Source organism: Salvelinus fontinalis, chromosome 3, assembly GCF_029448725.1.
Source record: "Salvelinus fontinalis isolate EN_2023a chromosome 3, ASM2944872v1, whole genome shotgun sequence".
In the NCBI taxonomy this organism is placed as follows: domain Eukaryota; kingdom Metazoa; phylum Chordata; class Actinopteri; order Salmoniformes; family Salmonidae; genus Salvelinus; species Salvelinus fontinalis.
In genome coordinates, this window is record NC_074667.1 from 31,467,043 (window position 1) to 31,482,918 (window position 15,876).

At 40.3% G+C, this 15,876-nt stretch overlaps 1 protein-coding gene across 1 annotated transcript in view; it reads right to left on the minus strand.

Moving 5' to 3' along the window:
* Positions 1–12,605, minus strand: part of camk1a (calcium/calmodulin-dependent protein kinase Ia) — a 57,942-nt gene extending 45,337 nt beyond the window's left edge. Inside the window, exons 1-3 of the mRNA XM_055912314.1 lie at positions 12,419–12,605; positions 11,103–11,145; positions 6,791–6,920 (exon numbers count right to left, since the gene is read on the minus strand). Of these exons, the coding sequence (XP_055768289.1) occupies positions 6,791–6,882 (92 nt within the window). The 5' untranslated portion in view covers positions 6,883–6,920; positions 11,103–11,145; positions 12,419–12,605. The remainder of the gene's footprint in view (positions 1–6,790; positions 6,921–11,102; positions 11,146–12,418) is intronic.
* Positions 12,606–15,876: the final 3,271 nt, after the last annotated feature.

Sequence of the window (15,876 nt, forward strand, 5' to 3'; positions counted from 1 at the left end):
TCAACTCTTCTCAACAAAAAATCAAAGGTAAATAAGAGGTCTAAATCAAATATGATTTAAAGTTTCATTTAAAGTTTAAATAGATTGTCTTATTCTTTTATTCTTGATTTTTGGATGTGTCACGTCTGCTCCCGCTCTTCCAGGCTCCCCAGCCCTTATGCACTCCTGCCACAGTCAGTACACACACCTGCCTTTCCCCGTCACTCGCATCAGCGATTATTGGACTCACCTGGACTCAATCATCTCTGTCATTACCTCCCCTGTTCCGTATTAAATGTCAACTCCCTGTACCTGCTTCTCATCTCCAGCGTTGGTCCTTACAGGTTGAGCTGGAGACGTGAATCCAACATATCAATATATTATTTTGTAGACAAACTGGATATTGTGTTTTGTTGTCACCGCAACAAAACATTAACATTTGAAGGAGATATATCTTCTGCTTGGATAGTTCCATCTGTGCCACAGACTTAGTCTGGCTTTAAATCCTATTATGTCTAATTTAGAATTGATATGTTGGATTCACATCTCCATGTCAATGAAAAATCTAAGGTAAAGAATAGGAGTAAATCAAACATTAAAGTTTGATTAGATTTAGTCTTAAAATTAGATTGTTGGTTGAGAGACACGTGAATCCAACATAAAAAAATATTAATTTATAGACAAACTGGAATTAAAGTCAGTGGCACAAAAGATACGTCTCCTTAAAAATGTTGATATATGGTTGCGTTGACAACCAAACAACTTTTGTAATATAGTAAATAGTCAAAATTTAAGGCGCTTACAAATGAATGTAACAGTATTTATTCAATCGTAAAATGACCAGCACATCCATGGACACATTTTGAGGTTAGCCTACAGTAACTATAAATGTCTTCCTATGTAATCATAAAAAATGTGCATGTTCAACATAGCATGCAAAGGCTGCAGGTCTGTGGAGATCTTCACAATTGCTATAACAATCTGTGCAGGATCTCGAACATCCTTGATATCTTGCACTATGTACTTTTAATCTAATCTCAACTTCAGTCCCGGTTATTTGGTTGTGCTATTAGATAAAACAGTAATTACGGTACACATTAAATTGTTGTATAAATACAAAATATCTGACATTGTATTCCCATTTCAACTTTGGTGGGTTTTTTAAAATGGTTGAAAGTGCAGTGATAACACATTTAGATGACAACTAAATCAAAAATCTGACTGTTTTTTCATCTGAATTTGGTTGTGCTTTTAGATGGTTGAAAGCAGTGATAACACATCGGGAAGTCAACACATTTCTGGCTGTCTTTTTGAGTGGGTGAATAAAAGGTTGAAATCTCATTGAACAACGTCTCAACCAAATATGACCCATATTTCCACGTTGAAATGACATGATGTGCCCAGTGGTCAGAGTTTGGTTTTAAGAGAAACAGTAGTTTACAGTGTAACATGCTATTCTTCCTAACACTTAGTACCTGCGTATGGTAGCCAAGTGTTTAGAGCATTAGGCCAGTAACCGAAAGGTTTCCGGATCGAATCCCCGAGCTGACAAGGTAAAAATCTGTCGTTCTGAGCAAGGCAGTTTAACCCACTGTTCCCCGTGGATGTTGATTAAGGCAGCCCCCTGCACCCCTCTGATTCAGAGGGGTTGGTTTAAACGCGCAAGACACATTTAAGTAAAAGGCATTCAACTGACTAGGTATCTCCTTTTCTTGTTAACACACTATGATTCAATACGGTGCTCTGGTCTGGTCCTAGTCACATAACAACACTACCACATCTTCCCACAGTCTGTTGAGTGTGTTTCAAACAAAGAGCAATTCATTACATTAAACTCACCATCCATTCCACAGAAACTTGTTTTGTCACATTTGTGTGCACATTTGTGTCCCACTCAAGACCAGGAAAATACATTATAATACATTTTTTCACAATGTTTAACAAAGAAACAGATGATCAGTCATCATCAGATATGATCAGGCATAATTCCATGCCACTTACAGTGCATTCGGAAAGTATTCAGACCCCTTGACTATTTCCACATTTTGTTGTCTTGGTTGTGAGCTTAAGGTCATTGTCCAGTTGGAAGGTGAACCTTCACCCCAGTCTGAGGTCCTGAGTGCTCTGGAGCAGGTTTTCATCAAGGATCTCTCTGTCCTTTGCTCTGCTAATCGTTGACTCGATCCTGACTAGGCTCCCAGTCCCTGCCACTGAAAAACATCCCCACAGCATGATGCTGCCACCACCATGCTTCACGGTGGGGATGGTGCCAGGTTTCCTCCAGACGTGACGCTTGGCATTCAGGCCAAAGAGTTCAATCTTGGTTTCATCAGACCAGAGAATCTTGTTTGTCATGGTCTGAGAGTCTTTAGGTGCCTTTTGGCGAACTCCAATCGGGCTGTCATGTGCCACTTTATCATAAATGCCTGATTGGTGGAGTGCTGCAGAGATGGTTGTCCTTCTGGAAAGTTCTCCCATCTCCACAGAGGAACTCTAGAGTTTTGTCAGTGACCATTGGGTTCTTACCTCCCTGACCAAGGCCTATCTCCCCCAATTGCTCGGTTTGGCTGGGCGGCCAGCTCTAGGAAGAGTCTTGGTGGTTCCAAACTTCTTCCATTTAAGAATGATGAAGGTCACCGTTTTCTTCAGGACCTTAAATGCTGCAGAAATGCGTTACCCTTCCCCAGATCTGTGCCTCAACACAATCTTGTCTCGGAGCTCTACAGACAATTCCTTCGACCTCATGGCTTGGTTTTTGCTCTGACACGCACTGTCAACTGTGGGACCTTTATATAGACAGCTGTGTGCCTTTCCAAATCATATCTAATCAATTGAATTTACCACTGGTTGTAGAAACATCTCAAGGATGTTGAATGGAAACAGGATGCACCTGAGCTCAATGTCAATTCTCATAGCAAAGGGTCTGAATACTTATGTAAATAAGGTATTATTTATATTTTTTATACATTTGCAAAATTTCTAAAACCTGTTTTCGCTTTGTCTTTATGGTGTAAAAAATATTTGTCATCCATTTTAGAATAAGGCTGTAACGTAACAAAATGTGTAAAAAAAATCAAGGGGTCTGAATACTTTCCAAAGGCACTGTACATAGTGACATACTGTATTTCAAAAATCAAATAAAAACATCAACTGAACGCTAACTTGTTTTATGGATCCAGATGTTATCAAACGTGCACAAGAACAGGACAGTTTGTACTAAAGCCGGGTCCTAACACATGAGGAATGTCAGGATTAAACCATAAGACCTGAATACAATATTTCCAAATTAATTTATTAACTCTATACCCTGAATTCCGGGATAAACTGAATTCAGTAATCTCTCTGGGAGCGTAAGGAGCTTTCCGTCAACACATACAGTGGGATTATATTTTGCTCTCTGCCAGGTCTCACTGGAAACACTGACAACAGGGAGGGAAGATTGGTTACAAGGTTTTCATAGGAACAAGGCGATGCTACCCTCCTGGTTATTCACTCCTTAAATCCTGCTTATATAAGACTTTTTATAATATCTCAATATTCTGTCAGACTCCACACTACTGTATTGAATTTCAATGTTATTGGGAAAAAAAGAGAATTAACAACTTTAAGGTTGAAATATTTGGATAAAGATTTGTTCATTTTGTTCACTGTTTAACACTGAAGCGGTGATCTGCTTCTCTCACGTTGATGCAACATTGGGATAAATATGGTGTAATACTGGAACTGTATATGACTGACTTGTCTCTCTACTTACTTTAGCTTTCCCCATTTGGCTACACCAGGTCTGATATACTGTAAGGGACCACCTCCTTATCCATCCAACAGTGGTTGCGTCCCAAATGCCACCCTATTCTCTACCTGTGTGAACTGACCGAAACGTCATGTGACGATCCTAGGCTTCATATGTGCTTCAAAGTTTGGACCATTACAATGTCTACTGAGAAATGTTTTTTAAATGTGAAATTTAAAAATGAAACAATGCATTAAGAACGTTTTCTCTGTCTGATCACAAACACATTGACAGAAGAGCAAAGGTCTAAATAAGACCGCATAAGACAGTGACCATAATGCAACAGTCAGACCATCTTGCCGCATCTGAGAGACCATTCAGGCATCCTTATAATGACTATATCTGAGGGGGGCGGATACTCGAAGTGTAAAGTACATTGCATTCTACCCCAAGGAGAGACATGCTAAGGTACACATACGCGCCGTGGGAAGGCAAACAAGGATACATTTTTAAGTACAAATTCTAAATTTAACTACTCAAAGACATAAGGGAGTTCTCCTTCATTATAAGATCGCTATGGTTCTCCTTCTCAGAACATCCAAGTAAACGCATAATGGATCCATGATGCCGTGCTACAGAAAAAGGCCAAAGATGTTGAAAAATGTTGGCCCCATGATCACATCCAAGTGTGTGTTATTACCGCGAATGACATCCATGTCACCCTTGCAAAAAGAAGATTCGAAACCTCAAGGGTGTTTCCTGGTTAAATAAAATGTATTCTTCTCACCCTGTTTTTCATTGGCTCCTTTTTTCATTTTCCCCTCTTTGCTGCTGCTGTTACTGGGCCATTTGGCCTGGCTGCTATATGATCTGTTCTCACTGAGACACTATAAATAAATCCAATGATGGCCAAGAACACTAATCTCTCTGGAACGCTAAACATAATATACTTCTCCTTGCACATCTCTCTTCCAGCATTGAGAGTTATATACAGTGGGGTCCGGAATTATTGGACCCCTTTATAAAGATAAGCAAAAAACTGTATTAAATGAACAATTATGTTATTTTATATTAATATAATTCCTCCGAAAAAGAGATTGAAAAAGAATTGATCCATTTTTTTCAAGCACCCTCCCCTTGCGAGGATAACGACACGGAGCTGTTTTCTAAAATGTTTTATGAGATTGGAGATTCTTTCCAGATCCTAGATAATTAGGGCCCTATAAAATCTGCGTTGCGGAGAATGCGGACGGAATCCAGGAATCTAGACATTAAATGCAATTCAACAATATACTTTTTTTTTAATTCGTAGAAAAATCAACTAAATGTATTGAATTTATTAGAAAATGTATCGAATTTATTAGAAAATGCATTAATCTGCCCAAGTTTCACATAAAAGATGCATTAAAAGCCTCAGTGATTCATATTTTACTTCAACTTTCTGAAGAGGCAAAGTCACAGGAATCAAATAATCTAATAAAATTTCATGTCACCTGCGCCAAATACAAATGCTTGTTTACAAGCCCTTAACCAACAATGCAGTTTAAAGAAAATAGAGTTAAGATAGGATTTACAAATAGTCCGGCTGGCCATTTGATTTAAATGTTCAGTAGTCTTATTGCTTGGGGTTAGAAGCTGTTAAGGAGCCTTTTGGTCCTAGACTTGGCACACCGTTACCGCTTGCCGTGTGGTAGCAGAGAGAACCGTCTATGACTTGGATGACTGGAGTTTTTGACAATTTTTTGGGTCTTCCTCTGACACTGCGTGCGCAAACATTTGTCTACCACTTTGTGTTGCCATTAGTGATAATGCTAATGTAATGGCTTTCCCAAAAACCTCAATTAAATGTTAACTACAAAGTGGCCTATGCATAAATGGCAGAATGATATAATGATTATTTGCATCAATCCAGCCTTTTGTTTTGCAACTCTGCAATCACATGAGTGCTACAGAAACATTGCTAACCAAACAACGGTCCCTTGCTGGTGTGCAGTTGAACTAGGGTAAATACACCCAAAATTCAAAATGTCAGATTTTTCCCAGACCCCAAAGGGGATCTTCTGGTGTGGTTTAAGCATTGTTGTGGGCTTATAACATCCACTTTTTTTGTTTTTCCTATTAAAAAAGTATGATTTTGATATTGAAAAACAGAAACCTGGAAAAACTAAAACAGAAAATGGAATCAGGCAAAAAATAACACTGATTTAATAGGGCTCTATTGATATCCTTAGTCTGTGCTTATGGACTTTGTGTGCTTGGGGTAATTTTCTTGCAGGAAGATTCACTTGCATTCAAGTTCCAGCCTCCTGGCAGAGGCAACCAGGTTTTTGGCTAAAATGTCCTGGTACTTGGTAAAGTTCATGAATCGGTTGACCTTAACAAGGGCCCCAGGACCAACGGAAGCAATATAGCCCCACAATATCAAAGATCCACCACCATATTTTACAGTAGGGATGAGGTATTTTGTGAATATGAATTGTTCTTTCAAAAGGCCATTGGTCCTGGGGTGCAACGGCATCAAGAACATCACCAAGTACTAGGACATTTAAGCCAAAAACTTGGTTGCCTCTGCTGGGAGGCTGAAACTTGGCTGCAAGTGAATCTTCCAGCAAGACAACATCCCAAGCACACATCCACAAAGAAATGTGTTAATTGACCACAAAATCAACATTTAGCAGTGGCCATCTCAGTCTCCGGACATGAACCCCATTGAAAACCAGTGGTTTGAATTGAAGAAGGCAGACGAAGGATATCAAGGATCTGGAAAGATTCTGTATGGAGGAATGGTCTAAGATCCCTCCCAATGTGTTCTCTAGTCTTATAGAAAAAGGCTCAATGTCATTCTCCACTAATTTTGACCCCTATTTGAGGGATTTTTTGTATTACTTGTTAAACAAAATCTATTTCTCTGAGCAATTGTATTAGTATACAGTTTTCCATTTCTTTAGCATACAATATATCTCAGTATTTGTATCATTTTTTAAAAACACAGTCATTTTTTTTGCTCATCTTTATCAAGGGATCCAATCATTCCGGACCCCACTGTAGCTATTACTGTAACAGTGGTGTCAGAACACTTACGTTCCCAGAATTTCTTTGAAGTCGTAGTTTTCTTTGATGTCTGACGTCTTCTTTTTCCATCCATTCCCGTCCTCGAGATCTCCAAGGGGCATCCTATCCTAAACTGTCAATCCGATCGGCCAAGGGAGAACTGTGGAGGAATAAAGTGGTGGACAGTCAGGCAGAAAGCTTAGCATCACCATTTACTAGCTCACATTTCTCAGGCAAAAAGTAAATCCACCTTCAAGAAAAACCTAAAAGAACATCTAATGCAATCAACCATATGACTGGACAGATACTAACGCCAGAGAGCATTCACTGAATGTTAAATATATTACCGGTCGGGTATTTTAATTGTCTGCAATGTCTACTTGTTAATCTCTTAATGTAAATTGTAATTGTTTGTAATGTCTATTTAGTTCTGTGTTGGACCCCAGGAAGATTAGCCGATGTTATGCATGGCGTCAGCTAATGGGGATCCTAATCAAATTCAAAATTAGCCAGAAAAATCTGCTCACTGGAAAAGACACATAACACAAATAAGGAATAGGGTGCCATTTGGGAAGCAGACATGGTGCTAAACCAGATGTATGGATCAATATTGGAGATTTAAAGCACTTTCCAATGCCGTCTCCCTTTAGTATGTAATTCATTACAACTCAAAGGACATTTCAATCGATAAATTACGAGTAAAGAGTGATCACCACTTGAGATTGTGTATTTACCACAAGGCTAAGAGAAGGAAAGAGAGCGAGAAATGTGGTTATAGTTTCTGTATACAGTATAGTATACGGAACAAAAATATAAATGCAAGATCATTTTTACTAGACAAGTCAGTTGAGAACAAATTCTTATTTACAATGACTGCCTAGAAACAGTGGGTTAACTGCTTTGTTCAGGGGCAGAATGACAGATTTTTACCTTGTAAACTCAGGGATTAAATCTAACAATCTTTTGGTTACTGGCCCAACACTCTAACCACTAGGCTACCTGCCGCCCCAGCAACATTTTCAAAGATTTTACTGAGTTACAGTTCATATAAGGAAAATCAATCAATTGAAATAAATTCATTAGGCCCTAATCTATGGATTTCACATGACTGGGCAGGAGCGCAGCCATGGGTGGGCCTGGGAGGTTATAGGCTCACCCACTTTGGAGCCAGGCCCAGCCAATCAGAATTAGTTTTTCCACACAAAAGGGCGTTATTACAGACATAAATACTCCTCAGTTTCATCAGCTTTCCGGGTGACTGGTCTCAGACGATCCTGCAGCTGAAGAAGCTGGATGAGGAGGTCCTGGGCTGGCGTGCTTACAAGTGATCTGCGATTGTGAGGCCGGTTGGACGTACTGCCAAATTCTCTAAAATTACGTTGGAGGTGGCTTATGGTAGAGAAATTAACATTAAATTCCATAGCAACCGCTCTGGTGGACATTCCTGCAGTCTGCATGCAAATTGCATCTTCCCTCAAAACTTCAGACATCTGTGGCATTGTGTTGTGTGACAAAACTGCACATTTTAGTAGCCTTTTATTGTCCCCAGCACAAGGTGCACCTGTGTAATGATCATGCTGTTTAATCATCTTCTTGATATGCCACACCTGCCAGGTGGATGGATTATGGTGGCAAAGGAGAAATGCTAACTAACAGGGATGTAAACAAATTTGTGCACAACATTTTTGAGAAATACTCTTATGCTGCAAAGGAACATATTTTTATTCAGTATATATATATTAGGGATGGGCAACTGGCAGCCCGCGGTCCTACCCATTTCATAAATAGATAGTCAAAATCGTATGTCCTAGGTTGCAAAAATATAGAGTTCCAAACTGCCTCTGGGAGCAACGTCAGCATTAGAACTGTTTGTCAGGGGGTTTCAAGAAATGGGTTTCCATGGCCAAGCAGCCGCACACAAGCTTAAGATCACCATGCACATTGCCAAGTGTCGGCTGGAGTGGTGTAAAGCTCGCCACCATTGGACTCTGGAGCAGTGGAAACGTGTTCTGTGGAGTGATGAATCATGTTTCACCATCTGGCAGTCCGATGGATGAATCTGGATTTGGCGGATGCCAGGAGAACGCTACCTGCCCCAACGCATAGTCCAAACTGTAAAGTTTGGTGGAGGAGGAATAATGTTTGAGGGTGTTTTCATGGTTTAGACGAGGCCCCTTATTCCAGTGAAGGGAAATATTAACGCTACAGCATACAATGATATTCTAGAAAATTATGTGGTCCCAACTTTGTGGCAACAGTTTGGGGAAGGCCCTTACCTGTTTCAGCATGACAATGCCCCCATGCACAAAGCGAGGTCCAAACAGAAATGGTTTGTCGAGATAGGTGTGGAATATCTTGACTGGCCTGCACAGAGCCCTGACCTCAACCCCATCAAACACCTTTGGGATGAATTGGAATACCGAATGCGAGCCAGGCCTAAACATCAGGGCACAAACTCACTAATGCACTAATAGAAGCAAGTTCCTGCAGCAATGTTCCAACATCTGGTGGAAAGCCTTCCCAGAAGAGTGGAACCTATTATAGCAGTGGGACCAACTCCATTTTTATTGTCCATGATTTTGGAATGAGATATTCGATGAGCAGGCGTTCACATACTTTGTCATGTAGTGTGTGTGTATATTGTTTAACACTTTTTTGGTTACTACATGATTCCATATGTGTTATTTCATAGTTGTTGATGTCTTCACTATTATTCTACAATGTAGAAAATAGTAAAAAAAAAAAAAAAAAACTTGTATAAGTAGGTGTTCTAAAACTTTGGACCGGTAGAAATAATATATATAAGTGCATTCGGAAAGTATTCACACCCCTTCCCTTTTTCCACATTTTGTTACATTACAGCCTTATTCTAAAATTGATTAAATAAAAAGATGGTCCTCCTCAATCTATGTACAATACCCCATAATGACAATGTGAAACAGATTTTTAGACATTTTAGCAAATATACCAGGAATTAAAAACAGAAATACCTTATTTATATAAGTATTCAGAACCTTTGCTATGAGACTCGAAATTGAGCTCAGGTGCATCCTGTTTACATTGATTGAGATGAGATGTTTCTACAACTTGATGGGAGTCCACCTGTGGTAAGTTCAATTGGTTGTACATGATTTGGAAAGGCGCACAGCTGTCTAAATAAAGTCCCACAGTTGACAGTGCACGTTAGAGCAAGCCAAAAAAAACAAGAAAACCAAGCCATGAGGTCGAAGGAATTAGCCGCAGAGCTCCATGACAGGATTGTGTCGAGGCACAGATCTTGGGATGGGTAGCAAACATTTCTGCAGGAATGAAGGTCCCCAAGAACAAAGCGGCCTCCATCATTTTTCAAGTTTGGAACCACCAAGACTCTTCCTAGAGCTGGCCAAACTGAGCAATCAGGGGAGAAGGGCCTTGGTCGGGTAGGTGACCAAGAACCTGATGGTCACTCTGACAGAGCTCCTCTGTGGAGATGGGAGAAACTGACAGAAGCCACTCCTCAGTAAAAGGCACATGACAGCCAGCTTGGAGTTTGCTAAATGGCACCTGAAGGACTCAGACCATGAGAAACAAGATTCTCTGGTCTGATGAAACCTGAATGCCAAGCGTCACGTCTGTAGGAAACCTGGCACCATCCCTACGGTGAAGCATGGTGGTGGCAGCATCATGCTGTGGGGGTGTTTGTCAGCGGCAGGGACTGGGAGACTAGTCAGAATCGAGGGAAAGATGAACGGAGAAAAGTATAGAGATCCTTGATGAAAACCTGCTCCAGAGCGTCAAGGACCTCAGACTGGGGCAAACGACCCTAAGCACACAGCCAAGACAAAGCAGGAGGGGCTTCGGGACAAGTCTCTGAATGTCCTTGAGTGGCCCAGCCAGAGCCCACACTTGAACCCGATCTCATCTCTGGAGAAACCTGAAAATAGCTGTGCAGCGAAGCTCCCCATCCACCCTGACAGAGCTTGAGAGGATCTGCAGAGAAGAATGGGAGAAACTCCCCAAATACAGGTGTGTCAAGCTTGTAGTGTCATACCCAAGAACACTCGAGGCTGTAATCGCTGCCAAAGGTGCTTCAACAAAGTACTGATAAAGGGTCTGAATACTTATGTACATGAGATATGTATTTTATTTTTCATACCTTCGCAAAAAAAAAAATATCAACTGTTTTTGCTTTGTCATTATGGGGTATTGTGTGTAGATTGATGAGAAGAAAAAAAATGTTCATACATTTTAGAATAAGGCTGTAATGTAACAGTCAATGGGTCTGAATATTTTGAATGTGCCGTATATGCACTGAACAAAAATATAAAACACAACATGCAACAATTTCAACAATTTTACTTACCTTCAGATAATATTGTTCAACATCCACGAGTCAACACTGGAATCTGATGGATGAAATCATTTTTTTTTAAGTGCAGGAGACATTGGCAGGCAGTAGGCTCAAGTAGTCCCATCCACCATAATTAGGATGGATGTTTCATTTAGTGAAGTGTTTAACTAGGAGATTTAGCAGTACAATTTTATTCATTTCACATTCTTTGTCTGTAGGTTGTAATGAGGTGAAAAGAAGTTGAATAAGGCAACAGTCAAACATACTTGTTTAGGGAGATTTTTCTGGACCCTAACATCTGTGGTACACCTGCAACCTCTCTACAACTGTCTTTCATGCCAACCTATCGAGAACTGATGATGACCATTACCCTGTTGGCAAAGTCCTAGTGTGTAGCACAGTGCCGTAGTCTCATGGAAAAGTGTGGCAGTCCTGGACATTATTGCTTTATACATGAATAGTAGTATAGTATTGCATCTCTCAAAGAGTAAGGAAAGCCATAGGCTACAGCAGAATATCACCAATAACACAGGAAATATGCGATATCTTGTTCCATAGCCTCAGTTCTTCTAGCTTTATTCGATTTCCAACAGGCTATGACAAGACTTGAAATGTAAGAAAAAATAGATATGATATAGAAAATAATAGAATAGGGCTGCATTTACACAGGCAGACCAATTCTGCCCTTTTTTCACTAATTGGTCTTTTGACCAATCTGATCAGCTGTGAAGAAAATCTGACGTGAAAAGATCTAATGTAAAAAGCTCTGAAAAATACCTGATATGAAAGATCTGATGTAAATTAGTGAAACAAAGATCAGAATTGGACTGCCTGTGTAAACGCAGCCAAGTACTTACTTCACTGTCAATTATGTGAGAAACTGGCAGGTTTTCATAGACACGATTAGGCTATCAATGACAACGGTAGGCCTACAATAGCAGACGGTTTAACCAATGTAATATATTATCATATAGACTAATCTGTCAAACCCAGGTAGCCTACAAGTATAGTGCGCATCAATAGGCGATTGTTGGAATCAAAATACAAGGTGTATGGGTGTACATAAACATTCTGAATGTTCAAGGGTAGGCTATAGTCCAGCGAGAGTATAAAACGGCTATAGTCATAGATGGATATGAATTGTAAGCTAAGGGAGTACGTAGAAGACATTGCCTATGCAAAATCGAACATGCGCCAGTTGGATAGACAGGCTATATAATAGTCTACTGCGACATTATAGCCTACCCGGGGACAAAAAAAACCCCGCTATGTGTAAAATGTGGTTAGCCTATGTTTTCTTTTGCGTCCAAATTCAATGCAAATCTTACCTGACTGCGCAAAGCTCAAGAATCCCTTCTCCCTCTTAATGGGCTGTTTGGCTCTATGCGCAGCGCTATATCAGTTGAGGCTGCTGGTCTCGCGCCTGACGTCAAAGAAGGGTATTGGCTTCACAGCTCAGGAAATCAAACAGCCCTAAATCAACCACAGCTAAAAAGTAGCCTACTGGCCTTACTTAACCATTGTCTGGTGTACATGTTTTTGTTATGCATCCAATGTTCGCGGGTCTGATGGACCCACAGCATTATTGGGTTTTTAAAACGATACAACCAGAACAATTTACGTAAAAATACGTAATACTTATATGTTGACTTATATCAATTACAAGCAATATAGACAGCATACATGGATACAGCATACAGATCACATTTATCAATAAAATCACTATTCGTTTTTTTTTTATATAAATAAAAATTAAGACATGGGTGGAATAAATCATGTTTATATTGAACAAATATAAATGAAACAAGGTTTTCATCACTACTGATGTCTATTGCTTTGAACTGAACAAATTGGAAGGACACATTGTACATACAGTATTTTATGGAAACGATAAATGAGCCCCATTGAACACACATTAAGGCCGGTCTACACACCACATGAGGGACAGAGTTTTACTGTGTGTGTGTTGCAAATGTATTTCTTAGACTTGATGCATGTGCACTGTGTCTTCCTGTCCTTGGGCCCACACACATCACAGTGCTTTTTCTTGTTGCTACAGGCTGCAATCTAGAATGATGAAAACACTTAGTTCAGGAATTTTACTAACATCTCACTCACATATTAAGTTACAGCAGGCCAAGGTATGAGAGTCAGACACACACACACATGCAACAACATCCCTCACACTTCCAGAGTTGTTGGTTCTGTGGGTCAGATGGATGGGCAGATGGGGCACCAGCATCCTCCTCCTGAATCCTCCTTAAGATGGCTGCAGAAGCTGGGGTCCTTGGGATATATTGCCTCCTCTGGATTTTAGGTCCTACCAATGCCTTGCCCAGCTCTTCGAGAAAGAGCCGTCACCTCTGGAGCTTCCTTCTGTTAAAATCTGGGTTCAACGCCATCCAGATGACAAACACGTTGTAGGGCGAGATGTCCAAGATGTTGAAGAATATCACAAGTGGCCAGCGTAGGGTTCTTCGTTTGCAGCTGTAGCCAGTCACCAGCTTGTCTAAATTGTCCACCCCTCCTTTTGTGGCATTGTAATCCATTATGATTTGTTTTTTGATGTTCCTGGCCAAAAATGTTCCCATCCCTATGCAGCGTACTCATGAGTACCAGATTTTTGCCTTTCTTTGGCACATAGGACACTGGGGACGTGAACATAAACTTAGAGGAATTGATAGGCCTGTTCCGTGTATTCAACAGCTGAGGTTGGAGCTCTGGCTTGTTTTTTTGTACTGTTCCTACCATCGCCAGCTTCCTGTTGAGGAGCTTCTGTCCCAACTTCTGCAAAGTAAAAAAGTTATCGCATGTGATGTTGTGGCCACGTAGTCCCTCTGTCACGTCCAGAACAAACCGCATCCCTTGGATCTTCTATGGGGCTCCTATCTGGCTTCCCTGTATCCACTTGCAAGTTCCACACATATGATGAAGCAGCATCACAAGCAGCCCATATCTTGATTCAATATTTTGCGGGTTTAGACGCCATATACTGCCTGAAGGGGCAGCAGCCCCTAAATGGCATAAGCTGCTCATCAACAGTAATGTTGGCCCCAGGGTTGTAAAACAGGGAAGACGGTCCACCCACTGACCTGATTGCAGCTAGCTTGTCTCTCTGCCGCCGAGCTGGTCTGGTGTCTCGGTTATTGAAGAGGATAATCCTGGAAAGAATGTGGAAGTTTTCCAGAGACGTTGTTGCACGGAAAAGTTATCTGCCAGTTTCTGCATCCCACAGGGATTCTCTGGATTCCCCATTGGATCTGAAAACACCAGCAAGATAAGAACCCCAAAGTATGCATGTAAATGAGTTTGGGCCATCTCCTTCCATCTCTCTCCAAAAACACACCTTTCCTCCAAATTAGTGCAGTCCAGAATGATTTTCTGGATGGTGTCTGGGATGAACAGTTCAAAAGAAGACTATGTCCTGCACATGAGTAACCGCCATCAGCGTCGGCCCTGGTATCATTCTTATCACACTGACAGCCATGCGGGGTGGCTCATTCCTTGGGCAATAAGACCATTCAATTTCACAATTTTTTGACATCCATATTTCTCCTCCTTCAGGCTGCTGATGAGCTGGTTGCTGACGGGATGTTCCTGGGGCTGGCTGCTGACGGGCTGGTCCTTGGTCTGGCTGAGGGTCAATCTCATCCTCTTCTTCCAACTCACTGTCGGACTCAGAATTGACAGAATATTCTTCATCTTCCAAAGTGGAAGATGGTCCTACCACACCAGCTTCTCTCTCTGCAAATATTATTTCTAAGGCCCTCTGAGCAGAGATTATTTTGACCATACTGATTGATTGTGGTAAGAAGCCACACATGCAAAGCTATTTATTTGTTGTGTCCCTCCCCCAGTTTGCACCTGGCTGGGGTAGAGTGTGAGAAAATACAGATTATTATTATTATTATTATTATTTTTTTTACATTGTATCGAAATAATGTATTGTAATAACACTGTGCATGTTCCCGCAATAGATTGTGTAGTTTCACACTCTACAAAGGGTAAAGAGTGTGATAAAAGCATAAGACAGGCAGACAGGTAGGGATACAGACAGGTTATTGGTGCTATGTTGAAACAGCAGGCCCGGGGAGGAGGAAAACAGAGTGAAGGCACACCACAAACCTTTTTGTTTCATTTTTACTTGTTTTCAGCTACACACACACTTTTCCACACCGGTAATTTACCAAAGGTAGCGGAATCTTCTGTCATTTCATAATTAACAGGTATCTATGGTAACTTTGGTAATTTACACTTGAATAACATTTATTTTATAATTAATATATAGCAGGCCTGAAATATAGGCTAGTATTACTTTTTATATCCGTGTCCATGAGTTTCTAGTAGATATACCATATGGTTCAAAAGAAAATATCCTAACTAAGCTAAAAAGCTAATCTAATCAACAGCAATGACATAATTTTTTCACAACTGCCACCAGTTTGGCACCAAAACATTTACAACAAAGACATATTGACATAGTAGAAAAAAATGTGTAAAAAATATTTATAAAGGATATTTCATAATGAAACCCTAATAATATATATATAAAGGATATTTAATGATCAAACCCTCATATTAAAAACCAATGGCATTCACTAAGTTGATTGTTTATTTTTAAGATAATGTTTTTACAGATTTGTCATTCTTATTTTTTTTTTATCATCTTATCTTACATGTGATAAGGCCACACAGAAGGCCATAGTAATTACAGACCCCTGTGATAATCGGAAGTACCCCAAAAGGCCACTAGATATCATCTTGTAAAATTCCCCACAGAACTTGA